The sequence below is a fragment of the Acanthaster planci genome, linkage group LG05, assembly GCF_054643075.1.
Source record: "Acanthaster planci isolate LZ-2023a linkage group LG05, COTS_SCS, whole genome shotgun sequence".
NCBI lineage: Eukaryota > Metazoa > Echinodermata > Asteroidea > Valvatida > Acanthasteridae > Acanthaster > Acanthaster planci.
Genome location: NC_141781.1, coordinates 17,904,015 through 17,930,450, shown reverse-complemented (window position 1 = coordinate 17,930,450; position 26,436 = coordinate 17,904,015). Strand labels below are relative to the sequence as shown.

General features: G+C 40.8%; 2 protein-coding genes across 12 annotated transcripts in view; one reads left to right on the top strand and one right to left on the bottom strand.

Moving 5' to 3' along the window:
• The window catches only part of LOC110987618 (uncharacterized), a 58,157-nt gene extending 54,479 nt beyond the window's left edge, over positions 1–3,678 (top strand). The window contains exon 22 of the mRNA XM_087137315.1: positions 318–3,678. Coding sequence (XP_086993441.1) covers positions 318–514 — 197 coding nt within the window. The 3' untranslated portion in view covers positions 515–3,678. The remainder of the gene's footprint in view (positions 1–317) is intronic.
• Positions 3,679–7,879: 4,201 nt separating this feature from the next.
• Positions 7,880–26,134, bottom strand: LOC110987633 (uncharacterized). 11 transcript variants are annotated; one of them, XR_015425311.1, is made up of 9 exons: positions 26,031–26,129; positions 24,877–24,906; positions 24,527–24,605; positions 14,886–14,971; positions 14,063–14,198; positions 11,550–12,143; positions 10,789–10,932; positions 10,277–10,346; positions 9,837–9,959 (listed from the first exon to the last, which is right to left on the bottom strand). XR_015425311.1 is itself a non-coding variant. In XM_087137099.1 (8 exons), exons 1-8 carry the CDS (start codon positions 26,112–26,114, stop codon positions 9,691–9,693), a joined length of 1,422 nt encoding a protein of 473 aa, XP_086993225.1. In that variant the 5' UTR covers positions 26,115–26,129; the 3' UTR covers positions 7,880–9,690. The 11 variants fall into 11 exon arrangements, 10 of the variants coding, with proteins under 10 accessions (XP_086993225.1, XP_022106210.2, XP_022106208.2 ...); XM_087137099.1 differs by lacking the exon at positions 10,277–10,346 and having other exon boundaries at positions 7,880–9,959; XM_022250518.2 differs by lacking the exons at positions 10,277–10,346; positions 24,527–24,605; positions 24,877–24,906 and adding an exon at positions 19,892–20,012 and having other exon boundaries at positions 7,880–9,959; positions 14,794–14,971; positions 26,031–26,134.
• Between the last annotated feature and the right edge of the window lie 302 nt (positions 26,135–26,436).

Below are 26,436 nucleotides of genomic sequence, written 5' to 3'. Positions count from 1 at the left end.
GTTCATATATTGTCCTATTTTAAAAGTGCAGTTTCATTTCAATATCCAAAACACAACATGTGCACTTAGTTCGTAATGAAAGTAAGTACATTCTGAATATTTGTGCTGGGAAATAGACCCCTGTGATACGATTGTGAGCAGCAGATTGCAGGACTGACCGATCTGTAACTATTTTGAAAGCAACTGAATATTTTTTTTCAAGTTTCATGACGATTAATTCACTCAAAAACTCTCTGATTTTCATTTTCAATTGAGTTACTTCCTTGATTTGATTGCACGGCAATGAAACATCATTTTGTTTTCACTCGATATGACAGAGTGCAACGCTGATCATCAGAAGTGCAACTGTGGCTATGCTCGCAACAGGTCCCATTGGGACTACGACGAGGGGATACTTACTGACAAAGATGCCCTGCCAGTCACGCTGATCAAATCAGACACCATCGAAGAACTGCACGTTACCGTTGGGGCATTAATCTGCAAATGGAAACACCCGTCCAGTGCCAATATGTAGAGTGGGACAGAACTAAAAAGTCTGCTTTTGAGAACTTAAACGTTACCAGGTCCACATGTTTAAAATATCCGCTGTAATAACTCTGCACTGTATTAGCATGCCAAAATATCAATTACGACAAAACTACGAACCGTAATGCACTTAGACACTATACACTTGAATTTTCTTTTCTTTCGGCTGTAATGTTAATGTGATGTTGTCTGTATGGCAGAACAGTAAAGTCTAACTCTCTATTCGCCTGAAATGCTGTAGAAAAGCTTCACGCATCAAACTGCACTTTGCTGCTTGAGTGAATGAACCTAAGCCAGAAAATGTTACCAGCGTGGGTTGGAACTGACCCCCCCTCAAAAAAAAATCGATGCACCAGATACTGCAATTTCTTTAGGCCCTTGAATTTTTAACTGACATATCTACTGAGTAAGAGATTATTTCAACTGCTTGTGTTGAAGGGGATTTAATCGCACCCAGATGCAAAACATATCTCAATGCGCTTTAAAATCTAACATGTACATGTATAGTGGACTGATATCCATGCATTTCTTCAACACGTATCTCTTAAAGGCACGTATAATGACATTTTCTTTGCATTCGTATTTTAAGTATTGTTATTTCGATGTGTCCATGATTCAAAAGTATGGTTGGCTTCACTATTTAGAAAACTGTTTACCTACATACGTAATTTGTGTAGTTGTTTGACTAATAATTTCTAAATATTTAATTATTACCTTTTCCTCGAGTCCACACTGCGAACTCCATTGTGCACTAGTTTTCATACGAAAGGTAGCTTGGGAAGGGCCCGCAACTAACTTGTCTCAGGTCACAGATGTTGTGATGAATTGTTTTAGAGCGTTATTGTGCAGAGTCTGAGAGTTAGCACTTTGGTAACTCGGCAATAATTTATTTTGCTCTGCCAAGACAAATAATCATATAGCTTAACAAGCATAATTTATGCATATGCATACAATTACAACCCTTCCTTGCAAAATTCAAGACCACTGAAATGCCTACTACTAAAGTAGTATTCCATTCATAAAGTTCCTTGCTAATGGAAGGTTCGAGACCACTGTTCGAGACCACTAAACAATTAAGTTGTAAGTGTCTCGTTGTCTCACTGATATCCTTTCAACTTCAATTTGACAATGTGCTCACTAACAAGAGCCCATAGAGGGAGGCTCTGATCTACAACCACCAGCAGCGGAAGTGCGGGAACACTATCATCCAGTGACACAGCCTACCTGTAGTATAGGTTCCTTGTACCACGGTGACCCATAATACAACTTATAACTGAATTAAAATTAACATCTCTGTGACAATATTCTAAAATAAAAGGGTAATTCTAGGCTTTTTCTTCGCTACAGCTTGGGTGTAGGGCAAAGCAGTGTCTTCAGACGTACTGATAGTTACAAAGTAAATTGAGAACCAGCACAAGACTGATTCCTTTGACAATATACTTTAGGTGAATGCATCAACTCGGATAAGCCGCTGTCAGAGCTCAGCCAACTTAGGCCTTGTATTTCATATGCAAATGTTTTTATCCCCAGTTTTGAATACCAATTGAAGTTAGAGGGCTATTTCTTTTCATTCTGCTTAACTTCCTTCACATGTAATTAGCATTTTGGGCTTTTGGTTTCGTGGGTTTGAGTTGTACCAGGGGTGAACAAAGGTAAGTTATTTATTAAGCCAAGGAGGTCTTTTGTTTGAATGAATGCTTGTGCTGGGTGTGTGTGCAAGTGGTGGACGCAGTGGTATATAAAAGGAGTGTACCGTCTTTTGTCCAGGGCCACTTGTTATGCTATTCTAGTGATGGTAACGTCGCCATGGTTCAAGAGCTCTCTTGCATTTGGCTAATTCCATGCCATTTGGAGCAGTTTGGCTCCAGTGGTTATTTTGAAGTCAAGATTCAAAATTGTAAAGCCTTCATAGAGAGAGGCCATCTTGTATATGTAGTAGTTTCCAACTACAGTGCTGAGCTTTGGGCCGGCGACAGTGACTACAAGCAACAACAAGGGCCAAAACCAGTAAGAACTTCTTTCTGTATTTTTTATTTAACTTTTGTAAAATGCCCAATATGAGACATTGAGTGATATGATTGTAATTTTTCTTCTTTTTAACTTCTGTAAATAGAAGGTCTATGATTTCTCAATCGATTGTTACCATTAATTCGAGACCTATTGTTTCGATGGGAATCTAGTAATTGAATTGGGAGTAATCGATCTTTTGTTTTCTTTTGGAGGCATTTTTTCCTGTATTATGTATCGCACCATTCTTTTGGAATTGGATTCATTGGATTGCTTTCAGAAATCCCAAAATCCAAGGCAGGAATTTCCTGGAATTGGTTGTCTAAGGGGTGCAGTGTGCCCTCTTCAGGGAAAGCCAAATCTTGATAAGGACGAACCACGTGAGGCGGGTCTGAGAGACCACGAAGCGAGACTTGGGAACAGCAGGGAACGTGCACAAGCCTGATGAGGGATAGTGGACACCGTTCGTTCAGGATGGACGATTCAGGCAAAGAGTTGCCAAAACAATTCGTGGCTTACTTCATAAATTTGTGTGCCATATATTGCTGAATCGATTGTAAATTTTGTTCCCTGCTATTGTATTACATGTATAGATTATTGTACTTGGCTTGTAATTGAGTAACTTACCATGTTTGATATTTTGCCTAGTGGCAAGCTGCGATTGTTAATATGTCACCTTTGGACGAGTTGTGGTGATACTGGTAATAACCCATATAAGATGCTGATGTGGTTTAGGAATTATTTCATTTTAGACTAGTGTGATTGTCTATACTTAATTACATTAATATTGCCGTGTTTGAGATATATTTATGTGTTGATAACTCAGTATTTTGCAGTGCCTGGAATCAAGGTCATTAATTCAGGAATTATTATTGTGGAATATTTGCGGCTGGTTTGAGACCAGAATTGTGAAAGTGCGATCCCTGTTTGGGAAACAATTCAAATATAGGTAGTAGGGTCATCTTTCGGAAGCGGAGCATTATTTTAATATAGGATTTGTACAGCTAATAAATCAAATATTCTAGGTGAGAATCAACAGATTTTTTGAATTTTCGCACTTTTATCAATTGACAGTATATATTTAACACGACATATTTAATTGCATGGGAAAGTGTTGAACTTGGGACATTTCGCAATAAATTGTAAAAAAAAGACAAATTTGTTTGTTTGATTGCCTTACCGTCTGAGGTCTCACAGCCGCTCTGAAGTGTTTGCTTATGCCCTTCCTCTTATTGGACAAGTGAACTCCATCTTAGCTGGAGGAACAAGTGGCTCTGTGGGGTATGAGAGTCATGTTTTCTAGCTTCTTCAGACGGCGTCTTGCGAACGAGGTCAGTGATTTTCTCACACCATCGGGCGTTTTCCGGGAGAACTGAGAACTATACTACGTGGCAGTGTGGCAAGGCTAGCCGTAATGAGCTAAAGCATAGCTTTATTGCCTCATGACAAAGCCTTGCTTCAAGTTGGCCAATGTCGCTTGAGCCAAAGTGAATTTGTGCATGGGTCTGCAGGAGACTATTTGGCCTGTGGGGGAAGTCTTGAAGAAGTGTCCCACCTTTCCTAGGCCAGAGGATATCCGAGCTGGTTGTGCCCAATTTTGATATGGTTGTAGCACTGTTCTGCCTTTGGCCCAGCGAATAATGCTGTTGCCCAATAGCCATGTCCTCTGCGTCTGCTCTGTGTGGATGATGAAATAACTTTGTGTGCCACAAAACCATGAAAACGCAAAGTCCATATTAAAGCCCATTGCTCAGTAGTTTCCTTGGTCGAATTTCTGGTTCGTGTTGCTTTGAAATATCACTACCGTAAGGAGGCATTAATAAATCCATCTACTTACTACCTTATCTGCCCGTCTTCGGGAGTCCCCTACTGAGGCACCATTCAGAGCAACTGTGGGGGCTGCACCACACGGAATGAATGTGTCCCAAACCAGGCTGCTAAGTTGATAACCCTGCTTGGCGCACAGCTTTGTGCAACACTTCCTAGAATTCATACCGCGTAATGGGTTGGCTGTTTGATAAGAGGGCCTGGAACTGCTGGTCGATCGTATGCCAATGAATTGTCTTAAAGTCTAATCTGGGCATGGCCAAACAGGGTATGCTAGGAAACAAAAGGTTGCTGACTGCCCTTGTTGGACAGTTTTGAAAAAAACGAACACGTGCTCAAACTGTGCAAGGCCCTCTGCCCATTTAAAAACCGTAATGGCCAGCACTCTTTCTGTCCCCAGTGCGACTGTGGATGCCAGTACCCTTAATGCAAAATACACCAAAAAGAAATCAGCTTTGGACAGCCTTACTCCGAAAGCAGCGCTATTGCATAGCCTACTGCATGTAATGTGGGCACAATTGCTTCAAGACATCCCTTGTTATGGGTCACCCGTGTCAGGCGTTCTTTTATTGCTTCTGTGACCTTCGAACATTCTTTTGATAAAAAAATTGGGTTTGGTCATTCCGATTATGATTTTTGTGTAAAACAGAAAGTGCTGAGACATTCAAGCCAATGGCAAACGAAGCCATGCCCTTTCTGGACAGGGCTGCCAAGGAATGCCATACAAGTTGCTGTGTTGTGGTTGGCCAAACTGAAGCTCGTTTCCATTGGAGACGAGACTCTTAAAATGTACTCCCTGGTACGCATCCAAGGTGTCTGGCGTCAAAGACCCTGACAACAGCCTATGCATGGGTGCGCTAAACCTCTTTTCAAGCAATGGAATATGTCCCATTTGCAATCTTAGCAGGCCATACCGTGGAACCATTTTCCTTGAAAAAGCTGCCATAGCCAGGGCCTCAGCTCTTGTTGGAAAAGAGTTAAATTTCCTGATTAGTTGTGCAGCAATTATTGTTGTCCTGATAAAGGGTTCCAGGAATTTAAGTGACATTTTCAGATCCGCTTTAATAGCACCTTGTTGGTTGGTTTTTACCTGTCATTTAAGTATGTCTAATATATTAGCCGCCCTAGAAAAGCCCTAACTGGTTTGACTGCCCGACAGACAAAGCTCAGAAACCCACTTACTGTTTGAACCTTCAAGACTGCTACAGGTTAAAGAGTCTATTTTCTTTGCTCTCTTGATCTTCTGTAGGTTCTCGGGCGGAACTTGGATTTACATAGGGTATGTGATGATTTCTATCCCCAAGTCAGTACTGTACTGCAGAGTACTGTAACAGGGTATGTATTAGGGCTACCAGCGGATACTTACCTGTTTTCCTATGCATATTTCCCTCGAGTTCACAGTGCATCTGCTAAAACTTCACATAAGCTACAGCTAACCACTGTATATGCAGCATGCCCACCATCGTCTATTCGCCTTTTCTCGAGAGCTGTGGCAGTAGTCTAAATCGAGTCTTCCCGTGGGGATGAGGAAGGGACGCTCTGCGGCAAAGTATTTGTTTAACCGGATTTGTTAGCCGGATGCATTTCCATCCGTGGCAACTTTATTTTTGGCCGTGCCCGGGACTAGCAGCACTGCCGTGTAATCTTCAAAATCCTTCTGCGGAGAGAAAAACAAAGCGTTGATGACCTTCTTGTTGTTTGCTGCCCAGTCTAGCTAAATGTGCATGACGTAAAACTGGTCTGGCGGAAGGACCGTCAAGGGCGTAGAGCGTCCTGCGGGTTTTCCGTGGATGTATGTTGTTTGAAATGCTGTTGAGAAACAGGATCGGGTAATCCCCTTCAGTATCCGAGGATCTGTTTGATTGGGAGAGTTGTGACTATCCTGAAGTTGAAGCCCCAGTGTGTTAATGAGGATCTCCTGGCTGCGGTGATCGCCGGCTCCGGCCGCTAGATTTCCACCCAGGTCTAAAAAATGTGGAGATGGGTGAATAGAAACCGTCGGAAGCTAGTAAGGAGAGCGACCGAAGGCCAGGCTCGAGGTAAAGTGTTCTTGGTCTGGACGAATGCACCCTGGGTTATGTGAGCCGATGGGTTAACAATGGGGACGAACTGGTATACGCCCAGAGCGCTCATATCTTGCTGGGAGTGATGACCTGCGTTGGGTTGAACTGTCCAGCAAATCTCGTTGGGAAACCGGCCGCTGCCATGGCCAAGATGGAGCCCTGGAACGCCTTCAAATTATCGATGAAAACGGAGGAGACATCGATCCCGAGAGTTTGCAGCGTCCTTTTTATAGCTCCATGGTTTCACACTGTGCAGGATCGGTCTGAGGTCAACTCGGACGCCGACATACGGCGTGTTTCGTTTGTTGTTGGGTTGTCAGGTTTGTTTGTTTGGTGTGTGCTTATTTGGTTGCTTTGTTTGCATACAGTTTCTTGCTTGTTGTTTTGTTTGTTTGTTTAGCCTAGTGACTCCGTTTATCTATCAAGGCATACGAGCAGAAGTTCCCGATCAACGAAGAAGTTCCGAAGTTGATGATAAAGCTGGGGAAACCGTCGGTTGCTGTGAGTCTCCGACTAGCAGGCCAGAAACAAGCGAGCCGGTGAGTGAAGGGTTTGAATGTGAAGCAGTGCTAGCCTGGGGATTTTTGGCCGCTGGGGAACCATGGGTTGTGTCTGTTCAACCGCTCACATTGGGCCTGTAGGGGCCATGGATACGGAGCTCGAAACTGGAGCTCGTCTCGAGGCCCTGGCAGGCAAATCTAGAGGAGGGGTGCCCACCTTTTGCCGTTGAAGCTTAGGCCTCCTGCTATATGTTGGCGTCTCATGCTGGCGAACTTCTCTATCGACTGTCGTAAATAGTTATAAGCGGGGCAGGCTTACTGTAGCCCAATTCCCAGGGACTGGGTTGGCTGTCCCTGATCCTGGGCGACGAATGAAATCAACTGACGGGAGAAGGTACTCCCAGCAGGTTTAAGGTCGAGGTTAGGCCCAGCGAAGGGTAATGCCACACCTCGCGCCTCAACAGAGACAGTGGGTCCCGTTTCCAGTAGCGGTAGTCGATCTCCTCTTACGGATCCTTTTAGCCTACCACATGACTACATAACCATATGCGTATAATCCGCGACCTACCTACCAGAATAAACACTAACAACTGAAGATAAACAAGACAAAGGCGAACTCTGTTCTTTAATAAATCGATCGACAATAAACACAAGCAGACCATGAGGTTGGTGAAGATAAACCCGAGAAAATGGCGCAGGAATTTTTTCAAGAGCTGACACTATCCAACGCCAAGAGAAAGAGAAGAGAAGATGGCGGGTATAACGCTGGGCACTGTGGGTAGCGTAGCCTATATTGCTTGCACTTTTTGCGCCCTCTAGGAAAATATGAATAACATGAGCGCTGTAGACCCAGTGAGAGACACAGCAATAGATGAAGATTTTGCTAAGGCATTCTTGGACATGCCACATTTTTATAAAACACAATCACTTCTACGGGTAAGATCTACTGAAACACAGTTTTCTGATTACCTCTGATTTATTGCAATACAATTGGTATAAATGCTTCGTTAATTTGTACCTGCAGATTGAGAAGATTGGGGGACTTGTTTAATGGCTTTCAGAGCTTTTTATTTGCGCATATATAAAGGCATCATGGAATACTGCAAACAAAAGAGGCATGGAGTACATACACATTTATCACTTAGGAACTTAACTATAATAGCGATATTGTTGTTTAACAACAAAGAAAATATCAAATCATTAAAGGGACCATGAAATGGAATTTTTTATACTAAATCTTACTAAAATGCTTGTAACTACACTCTTGGGTTCCAACTAACCTCATTTTAAATTATAGTTCTACTATCTTGACCCATATTTTGGAGCTTTTATGGCGGTTAATGCTAATGTACATTTGCATATTCATGAGCAAGACGAAGATATACCAGGCACTGAACCTAAATGTTGCACTGATTTGTGCTCAAAAAAATTCTGGATTCTTTTTAAAAATTGCAACAGTAGATTTCATTTCCTTTCGCAATTTATTGTTGTGTAAGTATGTGGCAATAAGTCGGGGAGCAATCTCCTCTCACAAATGATTTCAAATAGCAAATTTAGAGTTCACAATTTAAACATGAAAGCATGCAAAAGGAGCAGTGTCTTCCTGGGTTTGCATCAAGGCCAAACTTGTCCAGAAATGCTTGGTGAATTTGGAATGTTTAAAAGTGCACTTTTCCGTCTATCTAACTACAAATAAGAATCTAAATAGTCCTCATACATAAAAGAAGAGTACAGACATTCACAAAAAGTGAATCTGAGAAAATTTGACTTGACTAAAGGCCTATTGACGTTATATGTAATATACTGACTCGTAGCATATGGTGATACTTTTCTGTTATCTGATGGCTTTGCATTTCTTTGGTGTCTCATTCCCGCGATTTTAGCTTTAAACATCTCACATGATCACTTAGTGACGTTATACAAGGTGAGTTAGAATCCTAATATTCAAGAGGCTTAACAAACTTGAAGGTGGATTTGGATTCTATGAAGCCGTATTACGATACGGGGGCAAGGATGGATCAAGGGTAAATGAGCATGAAACTCTTTGCTTCAGTGTACTGGCGTTTCTTTAATTCTCCACTTCAGGCAATGACGACAGCATGTGATGGTTATTATGAATAATTAAAATAATGGTTAGCGTAAATAATTATCTCTGTAGAATCAAACCAAACCTCAGTTCTCTAAAGGGGAGCTAACGGGGGCCAGGGCCCACTCCCCCAATTAAATAAAAACCTGATGAGATTTTTTTCTTTAGTCAAAGTGAAGACATAAAGTGTCTTAATGGAGGTCTTTTTATATGGTCAGAGCCACTGTGTTTCTGAGCAGCTGCTTAATTCTGACTGGTGGGATCAGTTGATGCGCATAAAAGTGCACCAGGGCCGCTGCTTACTTGTCCCCCCCCCCAACAAAAGTGGGTCTAGATTCGGCCTTGCTCGGAGGGATTATACATGCTCTTCTTTCTGTCCATGGTGCCACCCACCCTAAAGTGAACCTCGTTTCGTTAGGGCATTGACAGTGAGATATTTAGCTAGATGTCTTTACGGGACGACATACTTTAAAATCTGAAGGCTGTATAAGCACAAGGGTGTACAACTCCGTGTCGCAGTACGGCTCAGTAGAATCCAAATTCAACTTCACTTTTGTGAAGTTCTGAAATACATAACAATAAAAAGGCCCAATCGTGTTAAACTAAATGTTCAAGCACCCCAAGCTATCACTCCTGACTCACCAACATCAATAAAAGTTTCAAAGCATACACGATGACTGTATCATTTCTGTTGAGGTTTTAGTGGGGATATTGTAAACTCTGGTGATTTCAACTGCACTGCGAACTTGTCCTTGGGCATGTCATAGTCCCATTCCCCTTTCAGTATCATGTTAGCCCCCATATGACCTATCTCATCTGATGACTTAGCTCCATATCCATTACCACCAACTAGAACACCAAGTCCAGGGGCAACCATGTCGCAATAAAGGTGTCCTGTTGGTGTGCATGCAGTCACACAGGTAACAGTGTGTAGGGAGATTGGGTTCAAACCTAGACAGAAATAAATTTACACATGCTTTGAGACAATTTCCGTCAAGGGAGACAAATCACATGATACACAGTTATGTGCACATTCAAATAAAGATGGAGCACATTTCAAAAGCTACTAGATGGAAGTAAGTATACCGCCACCATGTTTGTTTAAACAAAAAGCAAATTTTAGCCAAAAGGGCTGTAACAACGGAAGAAACTAAGTGAAGCTAATTAAAATAAACCAAAATCCTACAGAGTGTACTTTTCGTTCCCCCCCACAACTTGAGCTATCACTGAAAAAAAATCGCTCCGTACAAACAAATCGTGTACTTTACCTAGACTTTTAATTGCCACTGCTGTCGTAACGCGTCCACACGAAGGTAGTAAGTTACACGCTACATTCCTCTTTAATTAAGGCATACAAAGAGTTGTAGCACCAGACTACTGGCCTCCACACTAAGTACTCGGTACAATACCAATCACTTAACTTCATTTACGGAGATTTTGCATATCAATAATAATGTACATGTGAGTTGGCTCCAGGTCAATAATTAACAGTGATGCTTCAATTTGGAAATGCATGTTTTCACCGAAAACAATAAATTTCTAACGGAGCTAACCTGAGATTACTTCATGATCCCAATGTTTGCCAATGCATGAGCATACAAACTTTAACAAAACGAGGCCAGAAGATGCCAGAAAAGGTCCTCTTCATTTTCCAAAAAAAATGGCATCCCAAAACTAGGAAGACTTAGAAGAATGAGCGACCATGTCTTGTATTATCCTTTTTAAGGATAATATAATAAAAAATATAGCGAGATCAAATGGATATGCATACTAATCTCACCAGGAAATAAATCTTGTAAGCGCTGAGTGAGTCTATCTGATGTGCTGGCATCACCACACCCACAATACCAAGCTTTCAATTGCTCCTTTGATGTTACTTCCTCTTCACCAACTTTACCATGACCAATTTTCAAGTACCATTGACCTGCAAAGCAATTACAAAATGTCATATAAACCCTTAACCTAAAGGGCTCGGGGGTTTGGACCTTCTTAAAGCTGTGGGAGAGTCTCCCCTTTCAGATCCCACCTACAACCTGAATACTTACAACACATCCAAAAATCAGGGGTTTGAATTTGAAGTTATTTGTAATTCATGGTATCACGCTCATCAGTAAGTGCATGATGGGCAAATTTCGAAGAATGTACAAAACTTTGACTTTTTCAAAAATGGTACGTCTGACTTAAATCAAATTGCATTAGTGACTGCATTTCAAAAACAGCTACATTTAAAGCTGTTACCAACTGACAAAGAATTAAACAATGTTTCATTTTAACACTTAAAACTTAAACAACAGTTCAAGCGTGTGCTTTGACCACTGATACGCACATGCAGAAGTAACAATAATCCAGAGGTGCTACAAGGGGAAAAAATAGTTGAGCGATTTTGATTGATTTATTTCAGACAGGGGCTGGTTGCCTTAGCCATATGGAAGCATTTTTGTCGAAGCTAAAAATATTTTTGTCCCTTAGGATGTTGGCCACCATGGAAAAACATTGAACGTGCTCAGGTAGATACAATCAGCACTAAATAAACATATTTACCATCTGGGTATTGAATAGGTGGCAATATGTAGCAGTCTAGTCCCAAATCTTTTTCTCCCTCGTGGACGTGTAGGGATGGCATGTCAAGAAGCCTGTCTCTGTCTTTTTGTGCTATCTCCATTAGCACTACTAACTGAGTCTTTAAAGCTAAATCAAGTTGCAATCCACCAGGCAGAAAATCTTCCAGAGCAAGGGAGGCACCAGCACAAAGTAAGACTTTCTTGGCATGGATGATCTTCCCACCTTCTGTAATCAGGTCAAAACTGTGCTGAGAATCGTGGCATGACAGACGGTTGACAATGTCATCAACTATTTTACATCCTTGACGATGAGCAAGCATCTGTTGAGCCCGAACCAGTTTCCGAGGGCTAAGATACCCTGCCCCAGATTTTTCTATGATACCCACAATTTCTGTGTTTTTCTGTAATGGTATGCTTTCGGTGGACAAAAAGTTATAGGACTGGTGAAGTTTTTCCTGATCAAGGACTGTGGCATGGATACCAGTCTGATTGGCAACATCAAGCAGTTTCTGGCTGAGTGAGCTTTCCTGTGCAGTCAACCACATCGACCCAACATTGCTGTAGAAGTGTATACCTGCATCATACATTTTAGAACAATTAGTAATATTGTTTGCAGAGTTAAGGGTCATATATCTGTCAACAATAGGTATAGTTAAGTTAACCTGAAATTTAGAAGTGTACCATTTGAGATAGAATAGACCTTATTCCATGAGATACACATTTCCTGCAATAATTGCATCAGACAATTGCATTATAGCATTCCTGAAAAGGATATTTATTATTATAGTTGTTTGATAGGGAGGACCAGTCTGGGTAAGTCGAAAACATCGGTTACAATCAGCAACAGCAATCTACCAAATGCTCACAGTACCAGTGCCACAATAGTTCTGAACAGGGAAAGAAATTTGTTTTTTCACCTTCTGAATAAATCTTTTTCAGCACTCAAAACAGCACTTTCTAAAATTTATGATGTTTATAAAGTTATATTTTAGACCCTATCACTGAGCTAAAAGTTTGGTTTAAAAGTTGTTATTCTAGTACAGTAGCGTTACAAAAGTCACAAGGCCACTAGGGCTAGTTGGAAAAACAATTCAATGATCGCCCTCTGCCCTGTGAAGGCAAGTTACACTCAATGCTATTACATTTTGGATCAAGATTCTAATCTATTTTCAATTTTTGTGCACCACAAAATTAGTTGCATGCAGCACATAATAAACGTAGACCCACGCGTACGTCAGTTGTACTAATATTAAAACACGTTATTGTCTCTGTGGTTAAGCTTAAAAACCAAGAAAGGAACGTACATAAGGCCTAAGAGGACTTCAAATTAGTTCACACTAATTTGAATTGGTTTTTACAAACTGATAAACTTAGAGATGGGGTTGTTTATTTTACATACTGTAAAAGAAAGAAGTAAAACTTTCACTCGATTTAAAATTTAATAGACAAAGAAAGACATATAAACTGTACCATGCCATGAATTCTCATTTAGCCCAGGCCACACCAGGATTGCCAGTATCTCTCATCGTCCAATGTAATATTCCTAAGGACATGTTGTTGCGGTTAAGAGTCAAACCCCATCAGCGCCAGTTACTATACCACTTGATCTTACAGTGTGTGGGTTATGCTTATAGTTTTCTCCACAGATGCCAACTTTAAATATTGCATATGCATTTGTGAAGTTTGTAAACCACATTTCGCAGTTTTAATAGCTGAAACTGGTGCAGAAACACCCGAATTGATGCAAATCTTAAATCTATGTAGTTGTCAGTTAACCCAGAGCGGAATGCCTAACAAACGGTTTACGGTTGTATGTTGGTAACTGGAGTGGCCACATGCAGCGGTGATAGATTTTAGCAGATAACGCCAACTTCTCTGCAGCAAAGATGAACAATGTAATCCCAATTTCCAAGATTTCTGAAGGGGAAACTCACCTCATAAAAAGTACTCCTAGGTAATGGTTATCATCTTTCCCCTCGTATATTTAATGGCAAACAAATCTTAATACATTTATGGGATATTTATAGAACTTTTTTCATTTTTCTTTGCATATTTATTTCGTTTTTACGTGCTATCTTTTCACTTGAAGACAAATAGTTTACTTCGTTAGAGTACACCTAAGTACGTGCAAACCATGTTCCAACTTCCCCATGCTATGTTCCCACATAACGTATATATCTAAAATGTTTATTTTGTAACAAACACTTAAATGGGGAGGTATAGTTATTCTGTCTGTAATAAAATCTGTACTACATCGACGTCCTTGTGAAATTCATACCAGCTTTAAAAAAAACTTTCCGCAATACATGTTTTTGCTTATTATGCATGTCTCAAAGCACGGTTCTTTATGTAGCCTGTACTCCTGTAAAGTGAATCTAATATTCTAACGAACAATCAAAACATTATCTTCAATTTACATAGATTAGAGGCATTCCTGTCAAACATTCTACTCTATTATCAAAGTTATTGCTTCCATGCACATTCAATTCTTACCTGTTTCTTGTTCAATGTTACTGAAGTTTCCAGCTGACCGCCTTGCAAGTTCTCCCCACTCGAACCTGCTACTGATTGCTCCAACTGCACGGCCCTCATCATAATGTGCACCAAAAACAAACCGGCTGTCGTAATCCTTTCAAAACAAGGTGATTCGTGTTTATAAAAACACGTATTTTCAAAACTCTGTTATCACTGGCTTTCAACAACAATAATGCATGTTCCCTTTACATGTTTGAAAAAATCATATTGATTAATGTGACAAGTGTGTGGAGAGACAACTACCGTACATTGCATTTTTAATTCAATAAACCGTGAAAACTTTTGCAAAAGTACGAAAAGAGTTTCACATTTTTTCCATAAGTCGGAAAGGATTTGCACAGATTTTCCCAAAGTGAGAGGTTTTTAACAGATTAAGGTTCTAACATCTTAAGGTTATTAACAGATATTCCCTAGAACCAACAGATTTTTATCTGTTGCTGTGCAATTAAGTGCGGGAATCATCAACCCCCAGATGATTCCCTTTTTCAATATTTAGCACGTAAATCTCAAGGTACACTCCAAGTATTTTTTCATAGTCAAAGGTAATGTCTTTTATGCACAATTTGGACATTAATGGCGTATGGTTCAGCTGCATGTTCATAGCATTTTTATATCGAGAACTAACATAAATAGGTTGGACTGATACCTTTATTCATGAACATGTTTGTCTAGTGACTGAACATTACTACCTGTTTCGTGGTTGGCTCGCTGGGCCCAATGAGACATACTGAATTGCCAAGGCGTGCAGAGCAATATTTGGCAGCTGCACTGCCCCACAAACCTGCTCCAACAATGCAAACATCAAATTCATCTGCTGCAGCCATGATGAAGGACTGAAGAATAAGGACACTGTAGATTTATTGAACACTGTTAAGGAAACCGAGAACAGATATTGGAAAGATGGTAAAATACGGTACCATTGACTCAAAGTTCAAAATCCAATACACCACTAAAGTGTTTTGCAACAAAGTCCACGTCGTCGGCATAAACAGCTCATGATAAGAAGGCGAACTTTATTTTTTGGCTATGAGTCGCAAGCTCTTGGCATTATTATTACAAATGTGTGTGCTGTTCGGATCTAGTTTACATACAGATGTCATCCATTGCCTAAAGAAAAAAAGTGGAAATAAAAAATCTTACTTTTAATGTACAGTTGTATTCTAAATGTTTCATACCCTTTGGAAAATAACATACTTTTCTAAAATCAAAATGTTTTGCTCCTGGTTAAAATTATTCCTACCCCGACAAAATCCCAAGAAAAATATCTTTTCATTCATACTGCTAATTTTCATGTTCTGTGACTGCAAGAATCTTTGGCAGAAAGCTATTTCAAGATGTTCCAATAGAATTTATATCTTCTTTTGATGACTCTGTGTTCAACATTCTGATTAAATGCCATCTCCCCCAAAGAGTATGAAAGAAGAGAAGTTTTCCGATTATTCTCAGTTACTCGTCACTATGACCAAGAAGAAGGAACTCAGTGAAGATATACGCCAGCGTATCGTGAATGCCCATAAAGAAGGCAAAGGCTACAAGGCAATTTCCAAGCAATATGAGGTCCCTGTTGCAACAGTTCAGAGTATCATCAGGAAGCATACGAGGTTCTACACGGGGGAAAACCTCAATGGGCGTGGCAGGAAGTGCAAAGTATCTCCTGGACTAACCTGAAAATCTGCCGGGAGGCCAACAATAACCTATGGATCACAACGAAGGCCCTAATTGATACCCTTGACAAGGCAGGGACGAAGGTGTCACGGGCAACCATCCAGTGAGTATTGCACAAACGAGGTCTCCACAGACGCAGGTCCAGGAAGACCCCACTACTCAGGAAGAAACATAAGGAAGCTCGTGTCATTTGCTAGAGCACATCTGAAACAAGATCCTATCTTTTGGTCATTGGTCCCGTGGTCTGATGACACAAAAATGGAGTTGCCCCAAGGATATAAGCAAGGAGAAGCATACAAGCTGAAGAACACAGTCCCCACCTTAAAGCATGGTGGTGGCAACATAATGCTATGGGGATGCTTCTCTGCTAGTGGCACTGGGAACCAAGATCCAGGGCATCATGAAAAAGGAGGTTTTATCAAGATTAGAAAGCCTGAGAGATGGGTTCTGGGTTTATAAACAAGTGGTCACGTAACGAGCGGGAAAATTCATTTTGAGAGGGTAGAAGACACAAATTCTGGAGGCTAGAAGGAAGAGTGTTGAACAACCTGCAGAAAGAAACAAACAGAGAATATTTAAGGCAGTTGGTCCGACTACACTTGTGACTGAAGAGCAAGACATCAGTTTTCCTTGCATTTGGCTGGGGATAAAGGGTAGAAGGGACATCCATACGTCTGTGAAGGCATTTCACAACCATAGCCATGCTCAAGTAGATTAACCTGTTGTAGATGGGTGGGAGATTAAGTTCCTGCCAACTTTGTTCGTAGGAGAGGGAGTGTGCAATATTATACGGAATCTACAACTACCGTATCAATACATTCTGTCGATGTTTTAGCGTTGTAAATATGAAACCTACACAATGGTTTGTCTGGAAATTCATTTGAGTGGATAGAGGCTCCTTGTGGACTATAGACGCATTCTTGGCAAGTTGGGCACGTTTTGGTCTATTCCAGATCAACACACATATGATCTGGATAGAGCTTTCATCTTAAATACTCTCAGTTGAGTGCCATGCAGTTCTGAAGTGATTCCTTCTCGCTGTTACATAAAACATTGTACCAACGGATATTGTGTGCGAACTTCATGCACGCTCATCTGTCTTTTTTTCCAACTTCAATCCCTGCGACTATGGAGACATAGAGCCGAATATAGAGCCGTCTAAAAGTTCTCATCCAGTCCGCGATGTTTCTCCTCAAAAACGAACTGCAGCCATATACATGAATCCTACACAATACATAGTGTTAGGCGGGTCCGTGAACGAGCATCCTCAAGCCCTCTGTAAGCCGTCTGTAAGTTGCTATATGGTACCAGCCATAGCTGTGGTCACAAAACGCGATTCTTTGTTTATACCGTCGCACTTCCATTAGAATGATACCTTTGCGTCGAGAATGAATCGCGCTATAGGCCCTAGCCAGAAGATCTGAGTGAGTGTGAGAGACGAGTTTCTGACTGGCGAGGGAGATGAGGTTAAAATTAGTGAGTGGGTGTCGATAGGCAGAGCCAGCAAAGATCAAGCTCAAAACCTGTTACCCTTATACGTAGAAGTCAGAAATTCAGTCCCAATCCTGCTAACGGACAAACTAATCCAAATCGACCGTTGAGTCTGGCAAATACAGACCAAACTCCCAACTCCGTCATTTTCCATGCCAGCAACACTCCTCTTCCCAAATTCTGGGCTCAACACAATAATCGTGTTTATTCACCAAAATTGAGCTTTATGAGCTGAGACGGTATTATAAATTCGATTGTTGTAATGGCAACATGCTCTGGCAAGCCCAGCAGGATAGCAGTACCAGTAGAGGGCGCTATATTCACAAGAGACGACCTGCCAAAGAACCTTACGCGCGCAAATTATTATGAATAATTGCGCATGCGCACTGCCAATAATCTCAGTCTGCATGGCGCGCGGTCTTCAGCAGTGCGTACGCGCATTATTATGTCGCCTGCACGGTGCACCGACAAAAACAGTAAAACCAGTCTTGGGGCAAAACTATAAGAGTCCTTGAGTCTAAGGCTGTCAGGTCCTAGATCACTGATCCTAGCCCATTGGGGCTGCCATCTATCTGCAGTGGAAGCGGCTTCGACGTGTCATAATTTATTAGGACGCTACACTGTACACAAGTTTCTTCAACTTCTCATTAGCCTTCTGGTCCCCTTTTTGGACCTTGGGTCTGGCTTTCCTGGATAGCTTTTCTTCTTGTATTTCGGTCATGCTCACGCATTTTCTACCTACAGTTGTGTTATTGACACAATCTCCTCTGTCGAGTTGGCGATGAATTTATGGTAGTAACCTAGGAGTCCTAGATACACTTGCGGCTGTGTTTGGTTTAGGCATCTGTGCCTTCTGGCTGGTATGAAGCCTCTGTGGCAACGGACTCCATGCAATTCCGTCCTAGTCTAAGCTGCAAACCAGGTACGCATTAGAGGGTTAAGGATAGGAGTGCACATTTTCCTGCTTGACACGCAGTCCAGTCTGGATCTTTCAATCTGGACAACAAAGCTTCAAAATTGGCCAGATATCTCTCATCGTTCAAGAAATGATGTCATTGAAGTGCAGCAAGCACATTAGAATGTTTGCCAACATTCTAATCCTTGTCCTCTAAAATGGGGCCAAGATACTGGATATTCCAAACGGTAGCCTTGTGTATGGGTAAAGTGTGCGTATGGATAATGTTGAATCTAGCCCCTTTTGATGGCAGACAAGTTTCGGTTACTGAATTTTTGGCCTTCTACTGTTTGAAGAAGATCATCAAGAGTCGGTATAGGTACTGCTCTAGGTTCAAGATTGCATTAACGGTATAAAGCTTGTAGTTGCCACAGACTCTGACTCCACCACCTGACTTGGACATCTGACAACCACTAGGCAGGTATAATCCGCAAACTTTACGTTTCAGTTATGCCTTTCTTGGGGAGATCATCTGGGGCTTTATTTTCATTCCATGCGGGGACTGCTAAAGGCAGCCTTGTAGAAGTATGTCCCATTAAAGACCTCCTGAAAAAAACCGTGGCTTGGAAATCTTTGCTTTTCATTGTCAGTAATCTAACTGTCTTGATTCCAAGCTTCCAAGAGCTACGCACTCATCAAAATTATGTCCAGCTTCAAACAACAGTACACTGCCCCAGTACAGTACTAGGGCGTTTGGGCGACCTGAACCATGAACGTGTTTCAGATTTGGTCACTGGTTAAACGCTTTCGCGACTTTCGTTAGGCATCTGTGACGTTTTGCTCTAGAATTGAGATTGATATAGCTCTCTGATTCAATGTCGAATTTGTTCTAGAAGCATTTTGCTACAAACACGACTGCCAAAAAGTTTAGCCGATTCGTTAAGTAGGACAGACCCAGCTTGGAACAATGGGTCGAGTACTTTCTATATTATCATTGCTGGAATTTGGCAAATGACGTCTTGGGAGGCCCAAACAGGAACGAGTAAATCGCCTTTGAACTCTTTCCAATGATTTTCGTTGAGAAAGAGAACTTGAGTACAAAACTGGGGCAGCATACTCAAGACTAGGTCTGACAAGAGAGCAGTAAAGTGTGACAAGAATATAAAGATCTTTACAGTTAACCAGTCTTCTGGTAAGACCAGACATCTTAGTAGCTTTTGAGACAACTGAATTCACATGATGAGTCCAAGAAAGATCTCTGGAGATAACCACCCCAAGATATTTTTACTGATCGACAAGATCCAAGTTTCGAGAATCAATCTGATATGTGGATCTTTGAAGGATTCTGGAGCGAGTGATGGACATCAGTTTACATTTATCGGTATTAAGCTTCATACAATTAAGATTAGGTAACTATACTGCATAGATCATTTTGTAATATTAGCTCATCATACTTGTTAGAGATGGTCCTATATATCACAGTGTCGTCCGCATACTGCCTTAAACTTGACTTTACACAAAAAGGTAAATCAAAGGCAAAAATATTGAAGCGTGGGCCCAAAACAGACCCCTGAGGGACCCCAAAGGGAACTGAAACCCAATCAGAGTATGACTCACAAAACTGTACTCGTTGCTGACGTCCCTGTGGGTAAGACTGGAACCACTGCAAAACAGAACCACATAAAGTACAAATACTTTATTTGTGCAACTTTTACAGGAGGACACTAGTGACTTACACGATCAAAGGCCTTCGACCAGTCCAAGTGTATGACATCGATTCTAGGTGGATTACGGCGGTTTGAATAACAGCTGGACTGCTGCGTAACGGCGTGCATTTTTGAATCATTCCGTTGTATCCTGTGTATTACGGTACAAGCCCGGAAAAAGAAAACCTGCAGGTAAATACATTTGTAGAACAATTGAAAGGAATGATTTTATTTAAGATTGGAATTACACAGATTAAATGTACGATACGATAAGATTGCATCAGTGATTGCTAATGTAAAAATGAATGTAGATTTGCTTTCAATTTACTAGATATCTCTTAGTCTGGCTATCCGTAAAATATTTATTCCTGGTTTGTACATTCGATACATTAGACAAATTTGACTCAATTTTCTCACATGTCAATGGTTTGATTTTTACTCTGCCTTCTGTTTGTTTTATTCATGACCGGCCCAGTAATTCTAGTTTCAGCTTTATTCTAATTACGGCGATATCTGGTTTAGCGACTAGTTCAGTAGTATTGGACGTCGTTGACCATATTCCAGTAGAATGTCAATTTATGTTAATCTCTTCACTACACTCTAAAAACTCCCGGATCAGACTGACCCAGAATTGAGTCCCATTCGGCATTACCCTTTTCCTGGTCAAATTATGACCCAGAAAGGGTGAAATATGACCCGAAAGGGGGTCATATTTTGACCCAGAAAAAGGGTCATACCGAATGGGACCCAATTCTGGGTCAATCTGACCCGGAAGTTTTTAGAGTGTAGGGAAAGTGAATAGTTTGAAATTTATCGTTTCGAGTTAGATTGCTAATTAAGCCCTCTTTCTGTTTCTGTGTTTCCAGAATGTTGTCGTTGTTCCTGTACGGCCAATAAAATAATTATATTGAAGCAACCATTAGGCCTAGAAGATCCTCCTTGTATCGTAGTGATGTGGAGTTGCGCTTCTTGTCTGGACTACAGGGGTATCTAATGTTTTCGCCCAATCATGATAAACAGTCGTCAGTTGAGTAATACAAGATCTTTTTGGAAGAAAACCATGCTGACAGTCGGATATGATACCACCTCTGTACATGTGATCAGTGAGATGTTTAGAAACCATTTTTTCAAGACATTTACTAACTACGGAACAAAGAGAAATTGATCTATAATTAGACGGGTTGTGAGAAGACCCAGTTTTATGAACAGGAACAACATTAAAGAGTTAAAATCTTGGTCAAGGGATAAGCTAAACTTTTGGCAGCCAATTTAAGATGCTTAGGCGAAATGTTGTCAATCCCAGATGATTTGTGAACTTGAACGTTTCCAAAAGTTTCTTGACTTCAAACTGATTACAGGTGTGACTACACAGAACAGGAACAAAAGAGTTATTGTCATTATTAAAATCCAGTTGAAAACTGCGATTAAATTCAGTAGCAATAGTCACAGAATCAGTTATAGTTTTCCCTTCAATGTGAGGACAAGCGACAGACGATTTTTTTACGATTTAAGCTTACAAACGACCAGAATCGCTTAGGATTAGTTTTACAGTCGTCGGCCAAATCCTTTAAATAATGACTGTAAGCTTTCCTGATGGCATATATAACCTTGTTACGTAGTTTTTGTACTTAAGCCAGAGATGGACATAATTACTATTTCTCGCGCGGCCACTTTGTAAGCCCATGTTTTTTCTAGTAAGGATAACTACTTCACAAGTGATCCAAGGCCGCCGCCTTTCACCTTTTTGCCTTGCCAATGGAACAACATCATGGACAGCTGCAAAAGGTAAATCTTTAAAGTTATCCCATATTTGGTCAATACCTAAGTCAGGCGACAAATGTGTGTCCCAATGCACCTGATCAAGCGTATCACACAGGACAGTTGGTCAGCTTTGTCGTACTGATAAAAAGTACGGTTCAAGGATTTACTGTCAAAGGTGGTTGATCAATCAAATAACACTCCACTGTGATCGCTAAGGCCAAAACCAGGCACAGAAGAAGAACGACTGGCGATATCAGGTCTATTATCAGTATCAGTATAAATCAGGTCAAGGGTGGACCCCTTAGTGTTGTCAGAAGAATGCCTACGTGTGACCAGGTTAACCATTTGATGAAAATTTAAAATATTGGAAGCACGTTGGACCTGATCTATTGACCCACGGATTACAGAAGGGCCAAAATTAATAGTAAAGTCACCAACCACAAAGATGGCAAAATATTTATGGCACCGGTAAAATACAGAATCGAGAACATTTTGATAGTCAGTAAAGAACTGAGCTGGAGAGTTAGAAGGTCGAAACATACAACCAAAAAGAATTTTAACATGGTTAGTAGTTATTTCTAACCACAAGAGTTCAAGGTCTACATGTTCAAGGGCAACAGCATGCACAAGGTTTAGATGATTGGCAGCAGCTGTAAGAACTCCGTCCCCGTAAGGGGTAATTTGTTCCACAGATGTGTGCCACCATGAGAGAAAGATCTATCCCCCAAGATTTATGTGTTTTGGGGACAACAAGTAGGGAAGCATTAGATGATCTCTTCGCCTAGAGGGTTAGTAATGAGCCGAGTAAATCAGTGTTGTATGTTGGAGAAGAACTATATCATGACGGGCATGAAAACCGATTAAATAGAATTTTGTACCTAATATAAAGGCCCATGGCCCTGAAATGGGTGAGGCAATTTTAACATCACTGCGGCTGGGGACACTTCCGTCAGCCTTTTTCATCAATCCATGTGAGTCCATCTTTATTTTTAGTGTTTAGTTTTGGGGATTTTGTCCATTTATTTTTTTCATGAGACCGGGACCCAGTTGAAACAATACTACATACTTGTTTTCATTCGGACTTACTGTAGTAATTTTCTTGCTGGACAGAGTTAAAAATAGCCATCCTTTTTGTAAGCTTGGAGGCCCAAATTGATTTTGTAACTTCAATCAAGCCACATTTATTTCCATAATGCCGAAGAATTCCAATACAATAACAGAATAAATTATATATACATGTAGTTAATATTATACGCTTCGATAGATTGGGGACAAGAATCAATGAAGTCATTGGAAATTAAGGGGCATCTTCTGAAGCCAAGGGCTGATATGGAGATGCCTTGAAAAAAGCTAAAACAGAACATTTAACAGTGACAAAATTACAATTGGACAAATAAAAATACAATGTACATGGGATGAAAGTGAGCATCGACGGATGGAAAAATAGATGAAGCCATGTAAAATGAACTCATGCGACTAGTCAAAGAAGAAAAATTAAGAGACAAAGAAAGTGAAGAGCAACGCAGTAGTTATTACATAAGCCAATAAACAGCAAGTTCATTACAATCGCATGCAATATAAGGCAATGAAAACAGTTAATTGGCAGAGATAATGTGAAGAAATAAATTGTAGATGAATCATGAGACATTAGGCAAATATAAACATGCCCAAATAAATTACTGAGACAATCACAATTACCAAACGATGAGATAAGTAATTCAAAGTATATGACTAAAATTGTATGACAACGGACTATTACGGGCGATTATTAAGCACAACGCCCAAGAACTTACTACTGCGGGTACTCGGTATTGCATTGCCATCAATGTAAATAGAGGGCACAGCATCTAAAAAGCTTGAATCTCTACGAAAAAACAAACAGTTAGCCTTGATGGTATTAAGGGACAGTTTGTTGGCTCTGAACCAAGAAAAAACTTTAAAAGTTCACTGTTAAGAATATACGAATCAGAGACTGCAGATTTGGATTAGAATAGATGATAGTAGTATCATCTGCAAACAACAGAAAAGAAAGATCAAAAGAGGAGTGACTCAGATCGTTAAAGTATAGCAGGAAAAGAAGGGGGCCAAGTATAGATCCTTGGGGCACTCCGTGCGTGATGTTACTTCTATCAGACGGTGTTTTATGAACCACGGTAAATTGTTTTTCGTCAGTCAAGTAGCTCTCAAACCACTTTAGGGCATGTCTTCTAATCCACAGTAGTTAGGTTTAGGAAGGAGTATGCTTTGATCAATTGTCTCAAATGCCTTTGAAAGATCGATGAAAATACCTGCAGTAGAGAGTTTGACATGCAATTGGAAATAAGGTCGGTGAGATGAGTAAGAGCCATGTCTGTGGAATAATGTGAGCGAAAAGCGAACTGCTGATTGAAAAGAATATTAATGGGAGACAGAAATTTTTAGTCGACTGTGAACTATCCGATCAAGAATTTTAGAGAAAGACGGTAGAGCAGAAATAGAACGATAGGCCTAGTTATGGATGTCCTCAGAGTTGCCATTAAGGTGTGACTTTGGCAACAATCAGGTTTAAGGGGACACTGCCTGAAGAAAGAGACCGATTAAATATGTCAGCAAGAGGTTCAGCAACAAATGTAATGACTTTTTTAAGAAGAGAGGAACGAATGTCATCAAGGCTGCAGCTGGTATTGCTTCGAAGTGATTTACTGATGTCAATAATTTCAGCTGAAGTTGTTGGGCTGAGGAAAAAATGAAGAGGAATGAAGTTCGTGAAGATATCGTTGAAGTGCAAATTAGTTTTAGGAATTTTGTTTGCAAGTGCAGTGCCAATGTTATTAAAATACGAATTGAAGGTGTTGGTAATATCACTGAAATTGGAAAATATGTTTTTTCTATCTGTACATTTCTCTGGAATATCTGTATTTTTACCTTTGTTGAGGATTCTGTTAATCTCTTTCCAAGTTTCTTTGATGTTAGATTTGCACTGGTCGAACTTGCAAGCATAAAACTTTGTCTTGACAAGACGAATAATTGCGGTTTGATGATTGCAAATAATTTTTGTAAAGAAGCTAATTAGCCGATGATGGATTTCTTAAGAATCGCTTGTAGAGCCTGTTTTTATGCTTACAGGAGCTGATGATATGGCACTGGTAATCCAGGGTTGTCTATAGTCTTATTATTAGCTCTCCTGTTGATGACAAATGGAGAGTGGTGATTATATAAGCAAACAAAATGTGCCATAGAAAAATCGTAAGCAAGATCAGCTTGCTGGCACTAAAAAACCTGGGTCCAATCCATGGACTCAATATCTGCAATGAAAGAACAAAGACTACGATTATTAGTATTTCTTGTCATGCAAGTCCGTGACCCAGAGCGGGAGTTTTGAGGAAAACAAGGAGTAATTTGAAACAGAGGCAAATGAACAGAGATGTCTGCACTGAGTACACCTGCATGGATATCAGTTTGATCATTGTTTGTTAGTATGGTGTCTATGAGAGTGTGCGGGGTTAAATTAGTAGGTCGATCGATTAAGGAACGAAAACCATACGAAAGAAGTGGCATTTACAAAATCATCTGTGGGCAAATGTTCTGAACACTTCAGAAGATCCAGATCCAGACCGTGGCCCACATACATGTAGAGGGTCCCTTTATTTAGGGCAGAGCATTTTGCTGGCCTGCACCTTTACTCAAATACCACCCAATAAATACTGCTTATCCTTGAAAATTAAAGATACATGTACATGCCACTCAGCCATGAACCTTGTGCCAGCACCGACTTGATAGGAATTTATGCGAGGGTCACTTGCATTAATTTGACACTGCGTTGACATTGTACGCGTCCTTGGGTGTTACCATCGGCTACAACAGGGAATGCGTTACACAGGTTGCAGTGTCTAATTAACTGTTTTCATCAGTGCTGATCCCCTAGCAAAACCAATTCTACACGTTAGACCATTTAATATGTTAGCTTGGGAATTTCTCTTACCACTCATAAGCATTCATTACTTCATTACATCAAATCAATTTATTTATTTGACCCTTCCATTCACACACTCCTAGACAACAAACCCTCTCGCTATGTACTGTACGTATGTCACGTCACTTCATTTCTCGATTTCAACTTTTGACTTCAGACTCTGCCCATGATAAATGGCATATACAACTCACACGCGCCAACCCGGACTACATACAATGCATTTGACTAACAAGACTACAGCCATACCTCCATGTACAGTCTACCTCCATATGAATGGTACAGTCAGTGATAATTAAGAATGTCTGCACTGATCATGCAGAGTACCCGGCCCATATCACGGTTTCAGTAGGTAGTATACAGTTTGTGTCATGGTAATGCCGCACGCTGAGCTATGGGCAAGAGTTTTAAAAAAAGAGAATTAAACAAATTCTTACAAACAAAGAGGTATCCCCTTACCGTCACTTTGGGACACAATACACGCCGCCGCCACGGCGTTTGTGGCGCTTCCGCTTTGACACGTCGAAAGTCCCTGTCACACATGAGCGCGCATTGTATGTACAGCACGCGCGACAGTCACAATAGACTGGTTCCCGGTCTCTCTGTTATGCAAACTGGAGACGGTACCAGTGAATGTAATGGTGAAGCTCTGCCCTAGGCCTAGCTTGGCCTGGCAACCGTGCGGAGGATCGGGAATGAGTCTCGTCATATCAACATAACTTTTTTCCAGGCCCGTCTTCCAATTTCACAACTTTGTGCTTGTAGGTCGGAAAAAGCCTTGAGAACAGAATTCATCATGAGTGGAATGTCCAAAACGGAACAGTTTCCAGAGCATTGAACGGCCAAGTCTATTTTCAGCGTGTCG